The 24,480-nt window shown below is 40.8% G+C and overlaps 1 protein-coding gene across 2 annotated transcripts in view; it reads right to left on the bottom strand.

Moving 5' to 3' along the window:
* Positions 1-210: 210 nt before the first annotated feature.
* LOC150085514 (carbonic anhydrase-related protein 10-like) overlaps positions 211-24,480 on the bottom strand; it is an 84,276-nt gene continuing 60,006 nt past the window's right edge. The window contains exons 3-10 of one of the 2 annotated variants that reach the window (XM_090373308.1): positions 21,748-21,884; positions 16,123-16,311; positions 13,160-13,259; positions 5,569-5,635; positions 5,303-5,457; positions 5,086-5,214; positions 4,745-4,781; positions 211-482 (exon numbers count right to left, since the gene is read on the bottom strand). In XM_090373308.1, coding sequence (XP_090229434.1) covers positions 4,765-4,781; positions 5,086-5,214; positions 5,303-5,457; positions 5,569-5,635; positions 13,160-13,259; positions 16,123-16,311; positions 21,748-21,884 — 794 coding nt within the window. In that variant the 3' untranslated portion in view covers positions 211-482; positions 4,745-4,764. The remainder of the gene's footprint in view (positions 483-4,744; positions 4,782-5,085; positions 5,215-5,302; positions 5,458-5,568; positions 5,636-13,159; positions 13,260-16,122; positions 16,312-21,747; positions 21,885-24,480) is intronic. The other variant, XM_090373307.1, reaches the window with a different exon arrangement.

Raw genomic sequence — 24,480 nt, 5'->3', positions numbered from 1 at the left:
ACGACAAGTATTATATTAACTTGGTGTAAAAGCAATAAAATTTGATTTAAAATATAATTAAAACTATATATTCTAATTAAAATTCCTTTAATTTGTTTAGTTGTGATCAGTGGTTCATAGTCACCCCTAAAAGTGACCGAATTTTGAATGTACGCGGGTGGGGTGTTGAAGTACCACACAAACAAACTGGATATAACACTGAAGACAATGTTTTGTTTCCTTAAGAAATGATACACATTCTTATGGTCATTTATCATTTTCTCCTAGAAGTCGATGTCTACAATCTCAAGCTTCCCTCTGCTTGTTAAACAGGATCAGAGGTTACAGAAGATTTATAGGTAATTGACAGACGCCCATTACTAAGGGATGACATGAAAAGACAAGGTAGCTGCTCAGATGTCGATCTCTTTTCTTCGTTGCATCACGTGGAATCCCTTTAGGAATCCCTCTTGTTGATCACGTGTCCGGCTTTCTGGTATTTGCTGGAAAACAAAGAAAACAGCAGTTAGTAAAAGAATATTTTATCAATCTACGCACGCACGCACACGCAAAGGGGGAGACGAAGGGGGGTTCTGTATGAAAAATAACCGTTAAAGAAGATGCAGGCGCCATCAGAGATGTTGCAAAGGAGTGCAAACACAAGCGTATGCATGTTGATGTTCAATCGGTAGAAATAAAGCCTTTCGTTCTATGACTATCGCGAACTCGCTGCTGAAAGTTTAAACATGTTTTCACCTTGGAGAAATGAAAGTGGCGAGTTGTGAATACAAATGTGGGGGGTGGTGTTGCAGTCGGCGAAAGCATTGACGAAAATGGTTTAAGGTGTCAACTCGCTCCTGAGAACAAGCTGAGTTTGTGGCACCTGTCAAAGTTTGGAGAAACTGAGAGAAACAAGAATTTACAAAGTTCACATTCAGAGAGAGAGATAGAGAGAGAGAGAGCGGAGCTTGCAGACGCATGTCTGAAGTTTGAATATGACTCAGAAAACACGTGCAAAACAATGCTCCTTTCTAAAGTTGTCCTTCCTATCTTGTGTACGTTTGCTAATCAGAGTGTTATCGATCCAAAGGCCCGTGTCACCTGACTGCTAGGCAATCAACAACCCGAACAAGACTCGGGTCACGATCAATACTCGCTTTACATGCACGAATCCGTTGCTAACTTGTGTTTAGATTGCTACGAGTTGATAAATAAGGTGAACTTTTATTTTTCACGGATATAAGTACTCTTTATACACTTATCACCACGTACTCTTATTACTACACATCTTAACATTCCGCAGTATAAAATTCGTACCAATGCATCCAGGAGTTGAATTCAGATCGTGCCACATCGATCACATAGTCCTGACCTTGAGCCTTCCGATTTTCACATATTTGGTACACATGGGGCTTGCTCGTATTGTTTTAGGCCTCAATTCGTGACGTCTGTATTTTATGGTCTGAGGATATGTTTCAGGGTATCTTCTGATTCCTGATTGAAATATCCTCTATATCGATGTCTGACTAAATTTATCTTCTGACGCCCTCGCAAGTAGCGCAGTGAATATGATCACAGTCCTTCCCACACCGAGTGGAAAAGACCCGAGTTCGAATCGCTTCAATGAAGCGAGGAATTTTTATGGGCCTTTTTCACAACGTGGCTGAGTTAGCCAGTCTCAGAAGAGGGTAGCTTCTACTCCTCCTGAAACTGGGGTTTTGCGTCCATCAAACAGGTTAATCGACCACATAACCCATGCAGTTTGCAGACAGACTCTATAAGGTCTAAGTCTCTGTTACTCCTAAAATCCAACAACAACAAATCCTCTGATTGAGGGCATTTCGCCTAGTGGACCTATGAGATGCAGCTGCTCGTCTATCCATAAAGACACAGGACTTGTTTGAACACATACAAAGCCGCATCATCTGGTTCTGCAAGCTGACTTTCCTCCTGTCATATTTCACTAGTTGGCGAGATTCGTGTCGTTTGTGTATGCGCGCAAACAAAGGTTGCAGTTGAGTTCTTGTGGCAATACTTTGTCGACTCATCTTTAATACCTGCACAATCGCGGAATAATACGACACTGGAGGCGAACGGTCCTTTGACAAATGAAACAACGTTTGGTCGGGCGAGATAGGCCTACCTAATTACCAACAGCTGACTGCTGTGTTCGCGAATTTGCCTCTAAGGATTTGGTCCGAGCGAAAACGAGAGGGGAGCAATAATACGGGTCGAAGGTTGCGCCGGCCTTACGAGTGGATCAATAACCGCCATCTGTTGGCCACCACACGTAATTATTTTGTAGATGTTACATTGTGTCACGCTTTCATTATGTTAGAGCCCGATTGTGGAAACGCGTCTTTAGTAGATGTCAAGATGGCGAACCCAAACAGGACTCGCAGATGAATAAATATTCCCCGAGTGGGATGAATTAAACCAAGACCAGATTTTCAATAAATGCTGCGTACAATGAAAATAAATTCTTACAGTGTACATAAGAGCAAAGAAAATTTTTGACAAAGGTACAGTAAGACGGACGCTTGTGCAATTGGGAGTAGAGCTTGAGGTGCTGTACCTCACGAATCTCAGAAAGCGAGGAGATGAAGTGTTTGCTTAGTTCGAAAAGCAAATATATATATATATATATATATATATATATATATATATATATATATATATATATTTTGTTTTAACCAGTTTATGATGAGAAACAGATGAGAGGGATGGCTCGTCTGAATAACGCTGCGAAAGAGAGAGAGAAAGAGAGGGATGCAGCGTTATACACGAAAATATACGGGAACCGTTTAAACCGATAAAAAAAAATCTCACTATTAATTTTTAGGCCCGTCAGCATATATGCATATGCACCTGTTGTCTTCACCATGTCCGTTCGTCCGTCCGCACGTAACAACTTGACTCTCAGTGGACGGATTTTCATGAAATTTTATATTCAGCTCCTCTAGGAAGATTATTCTAGTTCCTCTAGTCTAGCCATCCCGAATTTCATTAAACTTGGATAAATAGAACTCCAGAATGTATTTATTTTTTCCCTACAAATTGTAATGGAAAATAGAAATCCATAAATTGAAAGATGATTTAATGCAGTATTATTCAGATTTAAATAATCTGCGTACACTTCGCGTGCATTGTGATGTTTTTTTTGGTTATATAGCTGCATGTCGTTCTATGAGCAAAGTAATGAAAAAAAAAAAAAAAATAAATAAAAATCACTGCATATTTATCCATAAAGCATAAAAGTAATTTTTTTCTGCAGTTAATAGTTCCAAATTGTATTATTATTATTACTAATTTATGTTCTTTCAGCTATTTCTAAAAGATTAGCTGCCAGTATAAGGGCAGACAACCTAAAAAACGAAGTGATGCAATTATTTTGAACACCACTGTATATCCTTAATAAATGGGCGCCGAAAGCTCTCTCTGCCCGGGATGCTGAAATACCGTCCATGGTCCGGCGCTGACTAATAGTTATTAAAAGTAGTTAAACATTTTATCAATTTTAAATAAGTTATAATAACTAAGTACATTATTAATAATAATATACGCCACAGAAGGGTCTATTTTTATTATTTTAAATAAACTTTTAACGAAATTTAGTGCGGGCCCTTCTTAAAAAGACTCCAAGAACTAAGTTCTCGCATCCTTCATTGTACGCTCAGTCTTCTGGAAAGTTTCAGTGTCCCGGATGAACACCGAACCACACTCTTAAGCACCTGCTGTAGATAACGCGATAAGTGCCGGTCCTATTGCGCATACGACATGTCCCGAGTTTGACGATATCCTCCATGGAGGGAAGATTGATTGGCGCGTGTCTTTCTCACGACATTATTCTCCGTGCCACATATCTCGGACGGATCGAAGTGACGGCGGAAAGGTTGTTTTCCCGCGGAGTTATCTTGTCATTCCTAACACCGAACTCTCTCTCGGCATCTGCCACAACTGGTGAATGTTCGAAGCGACACGCTTCTCTCTTCGTTCTTTCTCTGCAGTTTGCGAGTACCTGGAATGAACGGGTGGTATGTAACCCGAGGATCACGTGATCTCTTACGTACGAGCGATGTAAATGTAGTTTCATTTGTATCGCTTATTGTAAATGAAACTACAACAGCAGTTAGTTTCGAAAGATTCGGGTGCGAACCCAGTCAGCAGCGAGAAGGATTTGATGCCTTTTTAAAGCGTGGCTAAGTTCAATCAGTTTTAGGGTAGGGTTTTTCTGACTTTTTCATGTGAAAACATCCGCAGCAGCATCTAACAATGGAATGTAACGAAAATGCGAGACGAAAAATGAAATTGTTGACAAATGTTTGTATTGTTGTAGACATATAACAAATAATTGTATTGTTGCAGTCATAACAAATGTTTGCATTGTTGCAATCATAAAACAAATGCTTGCATTGTTGCAATCATAAAACAAATGCTTGCATTGTTGCAATCATAAAACAAATACTTGCATTGTTGCAATCATAAAACAAATACTTGCATTGTTGCAATCATATTATTCAACAAATGGCTACAATCAAATGGCTAATTAGGCTATTTGGCTTGGATTTCGCTAATCTCTTCCAAGCCAAGGATGTTTTCACATAAAATCAAACATCTTTCGCGCGTACAAGGTACACACGCAATTTTCTTTCTCTTGGACGTAAGATTACATCTTGATTTTTAAATTTTTCATTAAAAAAAACAAATTTTTTTACATAAATAAAAACTTTGTTTTACATTGGAGTGTTCAAGAAGATGCACTTACCTCTGTAGATGACGTCCCTCTTAGGAAAACAGGCGTCCTATAAATGGACAAAAAAAAAAAAAAAAAAAAAAAATCAGTCCATTAACAATGCTAACTAATTACATTGATGTACAGGATGATTATTAAAAGATAATAACTTTCAAGATTGCTAGATTTGCATAGTTCGAGTTTATTTCACCAGGTGTACGATCATTATTGCAAAGACCAAAGCAGGGATTCAATGCTGAATCCCTGCTTTGGAGCCATCAAAGTTTCAACATAAATAAACGAGGCCCTTTAACCCCTTTTGCATCCGGGGTCCAAGTATCTTCGCAATCCAAGTACTGGTTAATAGCACTCACCTGTTGCTGGTTTCCGATGTTGGTCCGGACTGGTCTGTTGTACAGAGGCTGAGGAGGACGGAAGTTGTCTGCTAAAACAGCCTTGGGGTTCCTCTTTTCTCCTTGCATTAAATTTCGAAGCAGTTGCAACTGAAAAGGGGAAAAAAGAGAAGAGTGTCATGGATTTAGGCGAGCGATTTTCTTCCCTTAAACATTAAGACCATTTCAAGTTTCTTACCTGAGATTTTGTCATGTACGATGGCTTGTTCATAATAATCCATGTCACGGACTCGTGACATTCCGGCATAGTCGTAGACCCTTCGTAGGTCATGTAAATAGCGTTGTCGTCCAATAAGTCCCGGACAGAGAACGCAGTGATTTGGGCTTCCTCGCCTGGTAATAAACAGACGTACCAAAAGATGGTTAACGAGAATCTTCCCTTTTTAAACACTAAATATAAAATTCCACCCGAAGATGGCGCTTCTCCACAACATTTTAACTTACCTTTGTACGCTATCCGGGTTAGCTGATTGGTCAGAAGCTGAAGCTCTGGGTTCGACTTGTTTCCCACCTACAAAACAGAAATATAAACGCTAAAACAATCGCAATATACGTAATTGTACACGCGCAACAATATCAGTATGACGCAACAATAAAACTATTGTTAGCAAACGATAGTTTAATACTTGGGCATTTCAATTGTTGCAAGTTTATTCCTAGCATTGTTGTACGGAGTATTAATTTGTGCGCCAGTTTACGAGATTGAACGGCTGTACTTTTGCAAAGTTTCTCAACTTTTTGAAGGCTGTTTGTGATGCAGTATCTCGTAATGCGGTCATTCATCCCATTTTCGTTTTCTCCATCGGACAGGGCCCCTGGAGAATGCGAGCGTGCCAATGTTACCCGTATTTATTCTTTCCCCGTTCACTTTGATTCTACTCCGCTTTATTTATTCAATATTAACTCTTCCGCTGTTTCCTGCCCCGAAACAATTCCAACTACGCGCGCCACTTTGCAGATCCAATATTCATTTGGAGAGATTCGGTTGCAGTCCATCTCCTCAACTATTACGTCGGTTATAAAAATAATTTTATTCCTCCAAGGCATGCATTTAAACACTTGTACACGAAATACAACTAAAGTGCCCATCTGGACGGAGTAATAAAGTCGCGCACTCTTCCCGGCATAAAGGACTGCAGATAAGCGCAACAACGACGCATGCGCAGCTACGTATTCAACAAAAACTGATGAATTGAAGGCGAAACTTTAAACACGGACCGAGAGACTTTTAAAAGGGATATTTTCTTTCTTTTCCGAACGGGAACCCATCTTCCCCCCCACACTCGCCACCCCCCTCCACCCTAGATCCTCTCCACGCCTACTGCCGCTATAAAAGACATCCGGAGACAGCTAGTGAGGAGTTGAATAAACAATTCCGCTTCGAAGAGCACGGTGGAAATTGAATCGGGGGAAGTTGTTTCATCTCTTACGGAAAACATCTTTTATGCCTTTACAACGTACAGATGTTGGCGGGTACCATCTGCGGCTGCTGAGATGCCGTATCGATCTTCGTTTGCCGTAAGTTGACGCTCAAATATACATGTTACACACGCCTGACAACACGAGACTGTTTGCATCGCTATGGTCGGGGTGTTTTGGGGAAGATGGGCGTGGGGGTGTTGAGGAGGGGGAGGAATTAAGCGCGTCACGGTGCGCGCGCGCGCGCGCGCTCCGTTTATTCTCGTTAAGTTCGCAGATTAGTCCGTTACGAATAAAAAAAAAAAAAAAAACGGTCGTGGCCGTTAGACCTGAATACTGAAAATGCAAACCCGACTTCTGCACTCTAGACCCCCCCAGACGGTTTTTAATCTATTGACGTTATTATCTTTAGATGCTAATTAAAACGAACAGTGGGTATGTAGCGTCCTCTGGCAGAACGATGACCTCTAGAATAGTACGTTTCAATCGCCATTTGGCCTTTTACAGGTGCGCAGCGCTCGTTGGTTTTGGTGCAGGTGGTGAACCACGGGCTAATCAGTTGAGCAGTACAGTCGATGGATTGTCTAATTTGCATATTACGCCGTTCATCTTGTTATGAGGACAGCGGACACGATCTCCCTCACTCCTTGTTGATTTCGATTCTCTCGTATCGTTGCAAAATAAGTTAATCCCACCATTATTTAAGTACCGCATTTACTCGCATAATTTTCCTCCTATTTTCGATGAAGAAGATAAAATTGAAAATTTATCGGTTAATTTTCTACACCCCTTAGCATAAAAAAAAACATCTTCCATGTACTCATCACCTTCTAAATTCATTTCTCTGTCGTTTATTATAAATTCCAGTAAACTAGTCAATTAGCTTTGACATTCAATTCTAAGACTTAGACATGAAAGAAAGGAATAAATGCCACCTGGAAGCAAACCCTAATAAATAGCCACTGGTTGTGGGGAACTACCTTCATATTATCACATCTCATGCAATGACAGCGAAAAAATCGAAATCCTCATGTAGAACTGGGGGCCCCCTTGGAAGAAACTGTTTCTTATTTTCTGATATTTATGAAACTATTCTAGGCTTTCCCCTCCCCACTTTAGACATGGGGCATTCGTGGGATCTGCGAGGCTTACAGCTACATCACTGATCACATATTTAAGAAGAAAAAAATTGCGAAAATTCTGCGAGTAAATACGGTTAATTGAACTCTCTAAGAGGGATGGCTATTTTCGATAAGTAAATGGTTTCCACTATTTTGGTATTCTGTAAAGCGGACAGAATATTCCTATATTGATAAAAAAAGAAAATAAAGACAAGTATAGAAAATAAAATTTCAAATTTATACTAAGACAAAATAAATTGCCTTTTATACCTACTATTAGCTCATATTAGTGATATTTACGATTAGGGCTTTCACCTATGAATATAAATGTGTGTGTGTGTGTGTGTGTAAGAGAGAGAGAGAGATGAGTACAGTATTTTATGGGAATTGCGCACAAAACCGTTTTCATTTTCAATTTTCTTGTCGCAAAAATCGAAACTCATTCCATCCCATTCTTTCGTCTTAACATGCCCTCCTCTCTCTCTCTCTCTCTCTCTCTCTCTCTCTCTCTCTCTCCCCCAGTAGCGCAACTCCCCGAGATGAATTGCCACGAGACTAGCGAATTTAAATAAACAATGAGAGGCCAGAATGAATAGATCACAGATTCGTCGTGTGCGCCACCAGGGGAAGCACCCCGGGGGCAAACAGGAATTGCGTTTCCTTTATGGTAATGGAAAATATTAAAGTTTAGGTATTAGACGACGCAGTTATTACGAAAACGCCCGGCGGTGTTGATTACACTTAGAATTTGCTCAGAGACGCTGCAAGATTAGAAAATATGCGAGTGGAAAAATGCTGGCGAGCCCATTTTTCAGGTGAAAAGCCAGGCGTGCGGGCCAGTGCGGTTTAAAGTTTCTCCGCTCGCATCAAAAATAAACAATTAGTCTCCAGAATGTTTTTGTCGAGTTAGAGAAGAGAGAGAACGGGAGAGAAAGATTATTAGGGAGCAATTTACCTGCAGAAATGCGAAGGTTAAGCAGTGGAAAATGACTGGATTAGACTCAAGTCAGGCAGATAATGACTTCATTAATTTTATCAAAAACACGTGGTTGGGCAAGCTCTCTTTTCACCGAATCCCAGCTGGTGACGAGGAAAGGGAAAGTGGCTGACACAGACGATTCATTAAGCTGTGTAGCTCGCGCGCAGCTTTACCACACTCTCAATAACACAATGCTGATGGAGCACTCTTCGTGCGAAATTGAGTTACACAGTCAAACCGGCCATGTTTTTTTCTGTTTGCCAAAAACTTTCCATGTGTAGGGAATTGCGAGGGCGTATTTATACCGGATGTACCTTATTGTATGTGTTTCTCTCCTTAACCCCCTCCCCCGAACCCTTAGGCAGGATTTTTTTCGCTTTTAAATGAGCGTAGCATTAACCACGCTGTCCATTGGGACCTCATTCGTATCGCCTCTCCCCTTCTGTTTAGCGGATTCCACCACTCTCAACATATCTTCGGATTTCAAAATCGATTGCCAACCAACATCCTTACTTAACTCACATTGTCTGGAAATTCCATCCCTTTATTTGCATTACTAATTAGCATAAGGAAATCGGTGCTTGCAAAATATTTCTCTGGATGCTGCGCGTACAGCTCAACGCGTGCCACATAGTTCGACATTTATTTAGTGGATGCTCACGCTTGCGCGTGTTTAAACAATAGGTAGTCTCCAGAGCCTTTTTTTTTTCCCTCTCAGATTTTAAATTTTGCCAATGCACGCTGTTGTTGCACACTCTCGCTTAAATGCATTATTAATAATTTTCGCTTCGCCTTCGATCTGCTGTTTGTTCGATTCGTTTGTCAACTCCTACTAAGAGGAGCATCTAATAAACCTTAATCAGCCCCTCTGCTTATTTAGAGTCGAGAAAATTAAATTGAAGCGTTAAAGATACTGCTTTACGGTTCTCCCTCTTTTTTAACGTTTCGATTTTGTTATGGAAACCTTCCGCAGGTGAAATCGACCTGATTGTCTCATTAAATGATATTTTCTATTGTTAACAAAGTTCAAAATAACTGTTAAACTGTTGTAGACGCCAGTGGCAAACCCACGATTCTCTGGACCAGTGTGCAAAAGATAATTACTATTTTCTCCCCCCTCTAAAGGGGGAAAGAGATTGATTCAAGCCTTCTGCCATGATTTAGCAGTAAATAATAAGCCTAAACTAAAGCCCAAACAAAGGCTTATATACATTTAGGCCTGTCCTAAATAAAAATATTAGGCCTGACCGAAGCTTGATAAAGACTACCCTTTTCAAAGTACTATCCCCCCCTCCCTTGAAAGGGGAGAGAGATTGACTCAAGCCGCCTGGCGCCTCCGTAGCCAGGTGGGTAGGAGCAGCAGTGCGTAGCATACGCTTCTTGATTAGACCGGAGTTCGAGCCCGTGACCACTAAATACGGAGGATGCGGAGAGGTCAGGGAATGACCACCGCATATCCCCGGAGCAATATAGCCTTAGTTGCTAATGCTCCTAAAAACCAAAAAAAATAACAAAATAAATAATCAAGCCGCCTGCCACGATTTAGCAGTAAATATTAAGCCTAAACCCTAAACAAAGGCCTATCTACGTTTAGGCCTAAATAAAAATATTAGGCCTGACCTAAGAGAGCGAAGCTTGATAAAGACTACTCTTTTAAAAGGTACTATTCCCCCCTTGAAAGGGGGAGAGAGATTGACTCACGCCGTCCATCATGATTTAGCAATAAATATTAAGCCTAAACAAAGGCCTATCTACGTTTACGTCTAGCCTAAATAAAAATATTAGGCCTGACCTAAGAGAGCGAAGCCAAATAAACACTACCCTTTTCAAGGAGAATTTTGTCAGCATAGCATTTCACTGAACTGCCAAAAGATGTATCCAGCAAGCAGTTCAATAATTCTTCCAATGTCAAAAAAAAAAAAAAACTCATTATCGTAAAGGATTAACAATCGATCAATCATTGATCATCAATCAATCATTGCATTAAATACCTTCTAATACAGAAGTACCTTTGAAGCATGAACACAAGCTGAGAATCCATTATAAGGGACTAATGAACGGCTCGTTGTCTTCAAGGATTATGCAAAATACCCGGAGGCATATTTTTGCAAATTATTGATTTGCAAATTATATTTGCAAATCAATCTGAGCTTCCATTAGAACATTAGCGAGCATCATTAATTGCCAACACAGTCTAATATAAAATGCAATGAAATGTGTATTTGCAGTGTCTTGGCGTTTATAACGCAATACAAATTACAGCCGGTTATAGGACGCTAGAGGGCGCCAAAAATTTTAATTTTCTGAAAAACAAGAGTTTTGTTATTATGGTTTAGATATATACTATCCTTACAAAAGTATTTATCCACTCGATGCTTATTGGCAGTACTAACTCCAATTTTTTCATGGGATCTTTCTTTATTCATATGCTACTAGTTGGGCTGCATCAGAATGTACATACCGACGTTGGGAAGTACACTATCCTACCAAAAGTTATAGCACACTTGCACAGACAGACCGATCTGTTTCATTTAGTCGAGCAGCAAGACGAACGTCTGCTAACTGGAATGGAAACTGGTGTTGATAGCGAAGCTTGGTGACGTAAAACGAGTTCCATATTGTAATTAATTGTATAGCGAATTCCAGATTAGCAACAATAAACATCTGCAATAATTTCCTTAATCAGTTCCAGCATCAGATAGAGTGCGATGGCTCAGTTGAATTGTAAAGCTGCACAAACGGAAGTGGACAACTCTCACCAACAAATTTGCCCCGCAAACAAATGAATACATAATTAATAAAAATCTGCAATGACCGTGATGATGTAATTAACTCGAGGAGAAATATTATCTCTCCTTTCGCGCCGTACTCGTGGACACATAAATACACCTCACTGCTCTCCACCTTCACTGCAACGCTGCGCTGGAGAGCTGTAATGGTGGTGGATTTAATTAGCTATTCTAGTGTACGCCGAGATACTGGCTGCTGTCCTTCGATGGAAGGTCTCGGACGTTAACTCCGCATGGATGACGTGTCTCATCATCTCTGCATGCATTGCGCAACACTAAAGAATTGGGTAACTTACCATATACTAAACTATGTTTCACATAGTTCCCCAGTTAGGGTTAAAAAAGCAACGGAAATGCTAAGACCATACTTCAACTGAAACAGCTTCATCGTTGGAAAATATGGATGGGGGCCCTTGAATAAGAAAAGGGGGCCCCGCCGCTGTAGGTTTCTTTACTGCAGCGTGCGTATTAACGCGGCCATTTTACTTTATCGAAACTAATGTCGGCGCGCAATAGTCGGTATAAGGGTTGTCTGCAGTCAGGGTGCCAGTTTTCTTGTCTGTCTCCTTTCCCCCAACCCGTCCCCTGCCTTACAGGTGATTACGGCAAAACATCATTAAAATATAATAACAAAACTTACTCCATTACTCACCCTTGCCATGTACACACAGTTTATTGGGGACGTTTGCTGTTCAACACGCCCGCTTCTATTGATTATGCGTTAAGGAAACAGTGGGGGGGGGAAGGGCGCTACGTCTCGTGACGGTTTGCTCACGCTCTGTTATTATTGATACGTAGTTTGTACTTTTAAATTTACCACAAAAGATGTTGCAGCTCTGTAATCAAGTGCACGTCCGATGTTCCCCGCTTGGGGATACTTTATTCGCTTGTTTCTCTCTTCACGTGAACAGCACGCCATTATTCACTTCCCAGTTGGCCCTCTAAGAAACTGGCCACCATCTCAATTTGAGGCAGAATTCACTCGTTATCATTACGAGAAGAAACAAAATATTAGATCTCAGTGGAAATCAGGGCCGATACTGAAAACGAAAGCATTTTCCAGCCGCGGTAAAATTTTGGTAAAATTTTTTGGGGCATCTAAGGAACGCTATTTATTGAGCCTGCTAAAACCAATCGTCCAAACACATTGAATGGTAATGTTGCTTTTCTACTCAAAAAAGAGATTACCATACGTCAAAAGTTATGAAAGCTGCAATAGACAGACTTAATTAGAAGCTCAAACATTTACCCTACAGCCCGAATCTTACTCCTTGATGAATATCATACTTCAAATAAATTTTTTTATTTGAAAATCACTTGAATTCTGCACAGGAGGGGTTGGACTTTCTTGTGCAACGTAGGAACAAATATGTAAACACATGTAGTGATTTTGTACCATCCTTTACAACGCTAAGTGATATATATTGATTTTTAAGAGCTGTGTAATTTTAATTTACTAAGGTGCACGGCGATTTTTTTTAAATTTCAGTAATTTTACATAATTCTTCGTTCTTTTGTAACAACTGGCATGTGGACGGTTCCTTCCTTGCTGTGACTTTTGTCCTCGGTAGAGTCATTTTCTCAAATACTAGCCCGACAGGAGATTCTGTCTTACTATACCTTTGCCATTTGTTTAGCAACTCGTGCAAACAATAATTATGAACATTCGCGCGGTGGGGGTGGGGGGTTGGCACAAACATAAGAACAGATATAAGAGCGATGCTTACTTACTCTGACTAGAAGAGCGATAATTACAAGTCCATGGCTTTTGTCGTAGGAGTCGGTGATATTTTTGTAGAGTTGAAAGTTGTATCCATACACTTGAACCTAAAGAACATCAAAAGAAGGTTAGATTAGCGAAATTATAACCTTAGCTTTTTATTATGACAGCAGCACGTTACTGGTACCATCACTAAAAGTAAATCTGATATTCTCTCACTCAAAATACAATAAAATACAGATATGAAAAAAATGGAACATCGCGTGTTTTTTCTCCTCCATAATTTGTGTACTCAAGAAGAAATTCTATGCTCTGAAATAGCAAAAGAGGAAATTAAACGTAATAAACAGGAAAAATTAGTAAAGTTTCTCTGACGTCTTAAATACTCAGGAGTGGTTTTATAATCACTAAACATCGTATTTGTTTTTAAATTTTTTTTCTTTATTTTATTACGGAGGTCTTCTGCGTGTGACGTCACAGACGAAGACTTCTTTCGAGCGAAGCTAATCCTGTCGAATCCTATTTTTGGAGACGAAGCCAAATATAAGCGCCTTAAATCAGAAATCCGGGCCATTTTGAGGAAAACATCGAGGATACATCTCACATCACTTCACCATCTAACTTTTCAAACCATAAGCTGGTAATGAAATCGGTTCCCGGAATCAGATAAGGCCTTGTGTGCGCATGCGTGTGTAGACAAAGCTTCTAGGGATTTTAATCGGAGTTGGGAAGCTGTAAGAAGAAAGATAGTCCTGGATTAAACAAATAATTGAAAATATGAAACAGAAATAAGGGTGGTAGCTTGCAGTTAGATGTCTGAAGCTTGTGAAGATTCGTGTTTTGAAACTGAAGTGGCAAAGTTAATGTTTCAATACTCCATGGACAACCTTTGAATATTTACTGCGTCTCTAAAAGCGAGCGATGTAATTTATTCCCCACAAGACAGAACGATTATGTCCTCATCTCGATATTGGTTCATTTCAAGGTTCTATCCACGTACTCTTCCATCCTCCCAATAACACTCCATTTGTTTTCTTTATTAAATAAATTTTTTCCACATTTCTACAAACAGTCGCGAGAAGATGTAAATTTAAGACGCGTGCTTGAGACGCACACCTTCCTCCTGCGAGCATAAACTTCCTGGAACTTATCCACATCGGTGAACTGAAAGTATGCGCTGTTGTTCGAATTCAGTAAATGAAGATATTTTGGCAGACAGACCAAATATCCGCTTTTCAACATCGTTACCGAGTCCTCCCCCTCCCCCCTTTTTAAAGGTGACCTGCAGGATTCAGCAACCACAAGCACGTATTACAATACAATCTCGCAGCCGAGATGAACAGCACGGTATTGGGATAACATTTCGCATCTATCTCCGGCCCAATGTTCGCTGGTTCTGCTCGGCTGCACTCGACTGGCAAAGTTAATGAGTCTTGTCATGTAGAGCAAATTAGACATATATTAAAGCATGGACGCGTTGTGCGGATGTAAACTAGAAAGCCGTAACTTATGTCGCACCAAACTGCCTATCAAATTACACTCGCCTTTCCCCCGTGGAACTATTAAGTGGACGACATTCGTGGAGGACTATTCTGATTAAACTCGTCTGTTGTTACCAAACATATCATGGATGGCAGGAGCGTAATTTTGGATTTCGCGAGATATATTAAATTCGGTTGTTTCTCGAACATTATACCAACTTCGATGCGGCCCACAGCAACAATTCTGATGGTTTATTGTCGTTTCCATCAGGGATTCAATAATTCTTTTGTTTCTTTTTTTTTAACCGGCTTTATGTGTCTTGGATCTCATTGGTTACAGGTGTGATTGGCAGCTGCTGCTTATTTCAACCAATCCGTCTTTTCATATGGATGATTAATTCTAATTCTTTTCAATATTGGATGACTAATTCTAATAATCCTCCTGAGATCGGCTACTACAGCCCCGATTAAAGATAAAGACAGATCTCTAAGAATTCTCCAATTCTTAGAGTACTACCAATGGCCCAAGATTCTATCTTACTGTTCCTTTGCCATTTTCTCTTTTTTCGTCTATTTTCGTGAGATTTCATTCTCCTGATATCCACGCGCCATCAATCATACCTTTCTTAAAATCCGATTACGTGGAAAGACCAATTTTCTTAAAATTCGCGAGAATGTTTGTGCATGATCGAATTAAACCACAAATATCCAATCGTGGATTCTCGTTTTAATAACACGAGCCTCAAACTTCTGATTTTCCTGATTCGTCCGCTTGCTTCTCCCATTGTTAGCAAAACGAACCGATTCCATCGATCGTCTGCTAGGGTCAGACTTAAATTTGACACGTACGAGATACACGAAGGCGGAAAATTGCGCGGAACTATTCGTAATAAGCAAGATTCAGTTTGATTAGCGCCATTTAGCCCAAATGTCCTCCATCCTCGTGTTGTAAGAGAAGTGTAGCTTCGGATTCCATATCCTCCAGCGCATACTTGTGTAGCCGAAGAGTAACACAAATTAATTACAGTCAAGCACGTCTCTGTGGGCTGATTGTGGAACTAATTATCCAGATTATTTGTCGAAAGGGAAAAGAGCCGATTCGCTAATTAATTCTTCATATTATATGAAGTGTAGTTTAAACGACAGACAGAAATATCGCGATAATACTCGCAACTGTTTTCTCCCATCGTTGGATATTTCTCCACCAATGTGTGTACACGGTTGGTTTAATTGGGACCGGATTGAATTAATCAATTTACCCTTTCGATGTCTCTGCGGAGGTCTTCCAATGTCAAACGATCAAAGCTGACGATGAGCATCGCTTGATTAGATGAAAGGGAGGAAGGAAGATTGCTCCCAACGCATCCAGGACTTCACTGCCTTCTATCAAATGAAACGGCCCGCCCGGCATGCATTGCGTACCGAATAATGCGCAATTAAAAATCAAATCAACCGAAAAGCGGCTTCGGAGCGGACGTGGGGTTCTTACCTCGGCCGAAAAACTCTGCCCTCCGATGGTGTGTTCCGATCCCCTGGAGTTTTCTCGGCCGTAGTGTAGGTGGATCTCGTGAAATCTGTAGCGATACGACAACGGACCTCCTCTGATGTGGATTATCGGGGGCGTCATGTTAACCCTAAATACGACGCTGTGACCCGTGTTGGTTAGCGTTCCGTTGACCTATAAATAAATAAAAACAAAAGTAAACGAGAAAATACAGCAACATACAATTCATTCTTCTACATAAAACGGCTAAGTGACGATTTGTTACCGGGTATTCCTGATTATTCGGTCTTTAACCCTATTTTAATTGGCGATATCTTTAAAGTCTGAATAATCAGGAATACCTGGTAATAAATAGTCTGATGCGCTTTTATCAGCTTGGAGGGCTTCACTGGGGATTAAAATACACCCTAGAGGTGCCCGCGCGTTTGCAGCCACAGTTTGTATTCCGTTGATGTGGAGGGGGATTTTCAGTCTTTTTCCCCCTCCGTTTATAGACTGACTTGCGATGTGAAGACAGAAAGAAAGTAAATTTTTTAAAAAAGGAGATATAAGAAGAGATAAAATCGAAATGAAGAATCGAAGACGGACGGAGGGTTCTTTAAGGTTTCAAGCGGGAGAGCAACGTGTAGTTTTACGTAAGACACATTTCCGCTGTCAAGAAGGAAAGAACATTTAATTCGATCACTCTTGCAACGCAACGTCAGGTCGATTTACGTGCCTGCATCGCTTCTATTAATCTTGCCTGCAGTCCCGTGTCACGGCTCGGATAACATAATTGTGATCACGTCAGTCAGGAAGATCTCTTGGCATCCACCTCCATTAAGTAACGATTGGGGCGTAGCCCTTCGACAATTTCTCGTAAGCTAATCTATCCTCATTACTGGGCTATTTATGCACTAACGACACCACGCACTACCTAAATACTAGTGCGCACCCCTCCCCTCCCCAATTCAAAGTCACTCTGTCTTGCGATCGCCATCTTTTTTTTTTTTAATCGGAGCCAAACACCTACCACGATCTGGATGCTGTTACACTTGACCCTTGACCCGAGGTCAAGAGGGTCACGTGGCATGTTCCACGTAAAAGGCTCTTGTTAATCACTGACCAGGTAACTCAGGTCATCAGGCGTAGCTGTAGTGAGAGGCACGCATATTTGTTACTCCTGATAAATCGTGACTATTTTTATTATTATAAATGCCATTCTAACGTCGAAATGCATTAAGCGATTGCGGCTCCCTCTATTTTTTAAATAATTCGTTCTATGATCGTGAGGTATTGAATTCGTATGACAGTTCTTCTGACTGGAATTTTTGCACGCACCTGGAAAAACCAACCGACTAATATCGCACTGATCGTTTGGTTTTTTCCCATAGAAGGCATTTATTATTATTATGTTTTTTTTTTTTTTTGCATATCGAGTTCAGATGGAACAATTGACAAATAATAATTTCGAAGATATTAAAAAAGAAAAAAATAATAAAGGAAAGGGAAGTTGCTGGATGAAAATCAATATCTCAATCGAAAATGTTTATTTGGGTGATCAATCATCGAGGAGACACTCGCACACAACAGCTGGACGTTTTCTAAACAAACCACCAATGATGGACGAAACTAAAACGAACAGACGTTAACTCATCCATTGTCCCCTTTAACACGTCCGAGTGAAGGACGCCATTACAGTCCACCCATAAGTGCGGTAGGTGCAAAGCCATTATTTACTCAGGGTACGTGGATCTAGTTAGAGGCGGAAAATGATATTTGGACACAACCTCGTTCCGGGAAAACGATCGGCTAAATTACCCCTCAGTCCTCAACAGTAATGTCCTCGCAGTGAGAAAGCCATCGAATAATAGGACAAAAATTGCTACTCCAACTCTGTGCCACACATAAACAAGAAAGAAAGAATGCTCGCGTGTCGGTATCACGTTCGCAAAAAAATCTATAGCAGCGGTTCTAGACCTTTTATCATCGAAGGAACTCCCCTTCCAGCGTGTGTTAAAGTTCAGACACTTCAGCCTAATAAAGCAGGCCTGGAAGTTGGGAATCTCAGGTTTAAAAGTAGCTTTTAAGGAAGACGCCTGCGCCACTTAGCGTACCTTGTACTAAGAAAACTATTAACGCTTGCAATGTCTAGGAATATTAAATACTCTTCTTTCTTGATTCGATTTCCCATTGACTAAAATTAGAGAAAATGAGCTTAAAAGTCATTAGACTTGTCGCTTAAGCTGAAAATGTTCTGCCTGCAGAACACTTGTTTCTCTTAACTCCTTCTAATCAGAGTTAATCCGGTTATACGAGGCTTTCTCTTAATAAGATTTAAGTTATTAGACAGAAGAAAGTAGCGTTCAGCTGCCTGTGTTTAGCATCTCCACTACATTTGGGTGTGCTTTGCCGATGAGAACTCGATACTCTTGTTGTGTGATGAGTTTGTCATCGGCAGTGCGATCAGGAAAAAAATGAAATAAATCATCGAGGTTTGAATCTTCTCTTCTGTAAAGCGGAATGCCTGGTTGGCTGTTCATGCGGAGGGATAATTCGTAATTATTCCTTTTATACGGAGAAAAGAAATCTCCGTGGATTTGATTTTCAATTTTGACACGCACACTTTTCTTTCGTAGGCTATCCTGGAATGAATTTTTCGTTGGAGACATACCATCGTATTCAGATCGGCGATCCTTTCTTACCTTTTGAATCACTCGAGGCGCATCTGATTAGGTCCCTGAAGAACCGGGACTGTCAGATCACCATTGATCTTTAAAGAGGGATTGGGGACTCAAGAGGCACACCTTGGGACTCTATTACAAAACGATATTTATACCAGCCATAACTTATGCGTCACCCATCTGGTTCCAGAAAGCAACTACTGCAGTTAACAGACGGACACTAGATTCCATCCAGCGGACAATACTTCTCTCTATTACATGGGCCTGCTGCACTGTGAGTACACATGCTCTGCAGGTTCTGGCGGGAGCACTCCCCTTGACCTTGAGGTGGTGCGTTGTGCCATGGTGCAGCATCTCGCAAAAGGGCTTCCCTGCACCTTCCTGGGCCACTCCATTGACCCTACAGGAAACCTGAAAAGAGAGAAAACAAAACTCGCCACCCACCTGCAGCAGGTCTGGCAGGATAGGTGGTCAGAATCCACAAAAGGGGAAATAACGAGGAAATTTCTGCCTGATGTCGGAAGATTATACCCAAAAGCACCATCATGGTTTCACCCTGGACTGTACACTACGTATCTTTTAACAGGTCATTGGGCCCTGAATGCCAAACTAAACAGTTTTAAATTAGTAAACGATCCCCGCTGTGTCTGTGGGGAAGTGGAGACATGGTATCACATAATGTACAACTGTGAAAACTATGAGGATCTCCGCTGCCTCCTGATGACAAAGCAGACTTACTTCCCTTGCGATAGGGAATCGAACCTGTTGGACTCGCAAGAGGAGTATAAGGAGTTCACAAAATTCGCCCAGGGACTGTTCACCCGAAGGAGGACACATTGCTATCTACAGGGATCAAGAACAGGCACCACGACTAAACTAACCATCCTTGGACTCAACGAAACTGGCTCTCACCCAGATACAAGACCTTCCTTTGGGACTTTATAGAATTTTTTTTTTCTTCCCTTTCCTGTCGTGTGTTTTTTTTTTTTTTTTTAAGCCACGCTCCCTTGCGTGGCCCTTTGCCTCCACTCCCGGGGCGGGAGGGGGAGGTGACTTCTGGGCTCCTCCTCCCCTCGCTGCCCCTCTCTTCCCTCTGGTGGGGCATGGGCCTGCTCCACTGATTTGGGGGTCATCTTCTCTATGGACCCTTTATTTCTGTCTTTTCCCCCAGCCTTCAGTCTCCCCACCCCTCTCTCTCTTTTTTAATTATAATTACTAGTTTCTGAACCGTTGTTAAATTGCTTGAGCCCCTACACCCAAAAACTTAACATTTATTTGCATAAATAGCACTTCTTTTTGGCTGACCCATAACTATAACGGTTTTTTTTTATTTATTTTTATTTTATTATTTATTTATTTATTACTTATGTTTTTTAAGGTCATAGCCACTGAGATCTCAGGAAATTAGGTGGCAGGACCTGCCAGAGTAAATAACTATAATAGCGGTGTACCTGGTCTGCCCCCACGAGGTAGAGTGTGGACAACGTTGGGTCCCATTAGGGGCCCAGCGGCTAAATGATCAGAGGAACAACGGTACACGACACTACACATGTACAAAATCCATACACTTTTAAACCTCTGGCATTGACAGTGTTCTGTTTCACACCCACAATGTATAGCACGCGGAGATGGGGGAAACCCCTGGTGCCGTTTGACACTAAACACACTCTACACTAAAGATAGTTGAAGTCTTCCTCAGGTCCTTGAAGATCCTGGATTGTCAGATCACCATTCGTCCTTGAAAATATTTGAATTCTTCCTGTCCTTCTTGAAATATTTCTGCTACTTCTGCGATACGTAATACCGAGGTAAATATAGCTTTAATCTTTGTATGCAAGTATGAGGGAACAAAAACCCGAAATTCTTCCTTGGAAACCGTCAACACCAAGAGGTACGTTGACAAACACTTAACAATGGACTCGGTAAATCATCTGAAATCTAAAAACAGATTCATACGGGTATTATTAAGACAATGGAAACACGTCGTTGTGTATACCTTTCTTTTAAGTTCAATATCTACACTCACTGGGCAAAAAAATTAGAAACCTTTTGCAATTTGCGTCAACAAACAAAGTTTGGAGTTGTGCCGCCAACGCCACGACTGGACTGGACTGTGGAACAGATGAAAAAGTTAATGTGGGCTGACGAGTCTCTATTTGCACTTTCTTGCACCAATGGTAGTGTGGCGTGAGCCTCATGAAGTGTGTCCACCACTCAAACAGCATGGGGAGGCATCATCATAGGAGGTACGTTCTGTTGGTGCAGACTGGTTCTGCTTCATTTTTATGGGAATGCGATGGATTCATTCAAGATGACAGCTCAACTATCCACGGGGCCAAAATTCTATGTGAGCAGTTCGAGGAACATTCCCAAGATTTCCAACTCTGGCTTATTGTGACCAGAGTTGGACATCTACTCTGGCCGCCTAATTCTCCAGATGTGAATCCAGTTGACAATATGTTTGAGATGTTGGAAAGGGCAGTACGGCTTCGCAGTTCTCTATCGACCACAATACAGCAGCTGACAAATATCCTGATGGAAGAATGGCAAAATCTAGAGCTAGACTTCCTCAGACACCTAATGGAATCCATGCTAGATATTGAATAAACGTTTCTAATTTTTTAGCCAGTTAGTGTATAATATCAATGATTCCCACAAACTCAGTGTGGAAAACACGTATATGATTGCTTTAATAAAAAAATGTCACGCAATTTCTTTTGTTGTTTAGTACAAAAAATTGTTTTCAGAGATTCTGTACAAAAAGAACTCGGTAATTACTTCAAATTAAAAAGGGTTTTCAAGCATGCGCAGTGCTAATTGAATGTTTCACGCATGCGTACTGGTTGCATTCATAGACATTACCGTCTAAGTGCCGCCACTGATTGCTTCACTGGTGCGTGCGTGCGTGCGCGTAAGTTCAAGTTAAGGCGTCTTTATAAACACTTACCCTTGTCTTATCAATAAAGATGGGTCCCAGGTGGGGGTCGAAGAGAAGGTGTCCAGGATCGATATCGACGGGAGACTGACGACGTCCTTTGTTGCATAACCGCCACTCGGGATTTAACAAGCCCCAGTAGTCCGGCCCTAATTGGATGTGAAATACATTTTAGCGATAAAAACTTGGATGCAATAATAATAAATAAAGAGAAGCTGCTAAGGTTATTGCCTGCATAAAGAATCAGATGTCTACTTTAGACATTTAGTGCCACCTAGTTTACACGAATGGTTACTAACAGGACCGTTGGTCGCCATGGTGATGGGAAATTTACAAGCGCCAGTTATGAAAGTGGGGTCTGTTCGGGCTGAAGCGTAATAAGGAAGAGGATGAAGTTTTAATACATTCGTAATGGAGACTTTACCATTACGAATATTAATCCGGGATGAAGATCAGATAAGATTACCTCTGCTTTAGAAGAGGAAGATGATATTGGATCCGACAGTGCACTCGTGCGGAACTATTAAGTCTTCTTAGGATACTTTTAGCCGTTAAGAGATTGCAAATAAACAAAAGAAGATTGATTAGGTCCATTCACTTAGTAGCAGTGCAACTTATTACGAGGGATGGTCGATAAGTATTTGCCCTCACCTAGAAATATTTGAGTTAGGGGCTTGATATTAAAAACAAAAGAGTTCTTGTTTATACTTTGGCACCACCAACTGGTCAGGAGTTTACAATAAATCATGAATACAGTTGCTAATTTTATTTAACAGTCAAGGGCTCAAACCAGGTTCCACTCAAAGAGCGGGTGCTAATGCACTGTGGCTGCTGAATACATTTATTTATGTTTATATATTTAATATACGTATTTATTTGTTTTTCGAGATCTATTGGTTGCTGGACTAGAACCAGGAATACAGCGAGGGGTGGTATATTGGAGAGGTCTGAGGTCCGATCCATTATAAAATTTCTTCGTTTGCAAGGAAAAGAAGCAAATCAAATCCATGAGGAGATGAACACGGTATGTTGGGAGGACTGCCCATTATATGATATGTGAAAACTTGGGAAAGACAGTCCAGGTATGGGCGAAGCAGTGTGCACGATGACCCAAGAGAAAGGGGACGCATCTCAGCCACAGATCCTGTCATTGTAGCTAAAGTCGAACAGCTAGTCCTTGAAGTGAGACCATAAATTTTACAGCAAATGAAGTGAAGATGGGTAATGTTTGCACCATAATGCATGAGTTCCTACACATGCCTAAACCGGGGGCCCGATGGGTTCCAAGGTTGTTGGGAGCTCCTCAAAAACTCCTGAGGAAAGATTTGAGGGAATTGTTTGCGATTTTTTTGATGAAATTGACGATGGACGAATGCCAGGTACATAAACACCAAGGTTCAATTGTCTGTCAACAAAGTCATTTACTTTCCCAGAAGTCTTCTGGAAAATTAAGCGAAGCTATCAAGATCAAGGAGCTATCCAAAAGTGTCCGCCTCCTAGCCGACATTGCTCCTACTCACAGAGCTGCTTTTGCAGTGGAGTTTGCAATCAGGTTTGGCTCTGAAAATCTGCAACAACCGCCTGGTTTTTCTGATCAATGTGAGTAGTTTTAATGAAGAGTCCAGAAGGAGTCTGTCCACAGATGTGTAAAAATGTGTAATGCTAGAAGGCAGCTACATATAGAAGGATGAAAATCCCCGACTCAAATATTTCCTGGTGAGGATAATTATTTATCGATCGCCACTTCCATAATTCCAAAACGTTTAGATATTTTCTTCTTCATTTTTTTTCTTCTGTTAAACTGTCTTTTGCAAATAATTGCACGACTCTCTCTGTAAAGCGAACTGGGTGCTTCACACGAAGAGCTGAAGTTGAAATGGCCAAAAAATCGCTATAAATCCTCGTCAATTAGTAAAACGTGTAAGTAATCCCAGTAGAGTTGTCGAATATCCAATAGACGTATTCGAAGGATTAAAATACTAGGAATTTTTGCTTGTCATATCAAAATGAAGCAACAGGGCTTCAACCAGTTAGCTGAAATTGCTGATTATTTGACCAGCAAACCATCGAGAGGGGAAAAATTGGTAGGGCAAGACAAAATGGCTAACATCTTGTTTATCTTCAATATTTAACTTTCAAGCTAGAATGCTATTAAGAGCCACTAACTGTAATGATGTAGAAATCAATATCTTGAGCTTAGTGCCTCTCTCTTTCTCTCTCTCTCTTCTTGTTTCGAAATGCCGTAGATCCTATTGATTTGTCCTTTTAGACTTCGAGCATCGAAACACTCCCACTTGGCCGTGTACGAAGAATAAAAAGAATCAGAAGCCGATATTATTGCTGAGGCACTTGTCTACCTTTTGATGTAAGCAAAGAATAGTTTCTTTTCAAAGAATTCTTAGAAGTGGAAGGATGTTATAAGGACTAGGTTCCCAAAAAAAAAAAAAAAAAAAAAAAAAAAAAATGAAAGAAATGAAAAAAAAAACGAGCTAAAGTAAAATAAGAGCTGGGGAGGATAAGGATAGAGGGGGAGAGAGAGAGAAAGAAAGAAATCGTTACCATCTCAAATATTCATAAGGCCTAGTGCAGAAATATTTACTGAATTAAAACACGAGCCACTCGCTGAACAAAGGCCAGTAGACCATCTTCTGCCACCCCCCCCACAACTTCATTACTTATGGATGCACCCAATTAGGATTGTCGTTCATTAAAACTTGTCCCGAGGCTTTCTTAACGACCCGTTAA

Source organism: Mastigoproctus giganteus, chromosome 5 (genome assembly GCF_048544385.1).
Source record: "Mastigoproctus giganteus isolate SK-2022 chromosome 5, ASM4854438v1, whole genome shotgun sequence".
Taxonomy (NCBI): domain Eukaryota; kingdom Metazoa; phylum Arthropoda; class Arachnida; order Uropygi; family Thelyphonidae; genus Mastigoproctus; species Mastigoproctus giganteus.
Note: the sequence above shows the minus strand (reverse complement) of the source record. Positions and strands in the feature narration are given on the sequence as shown.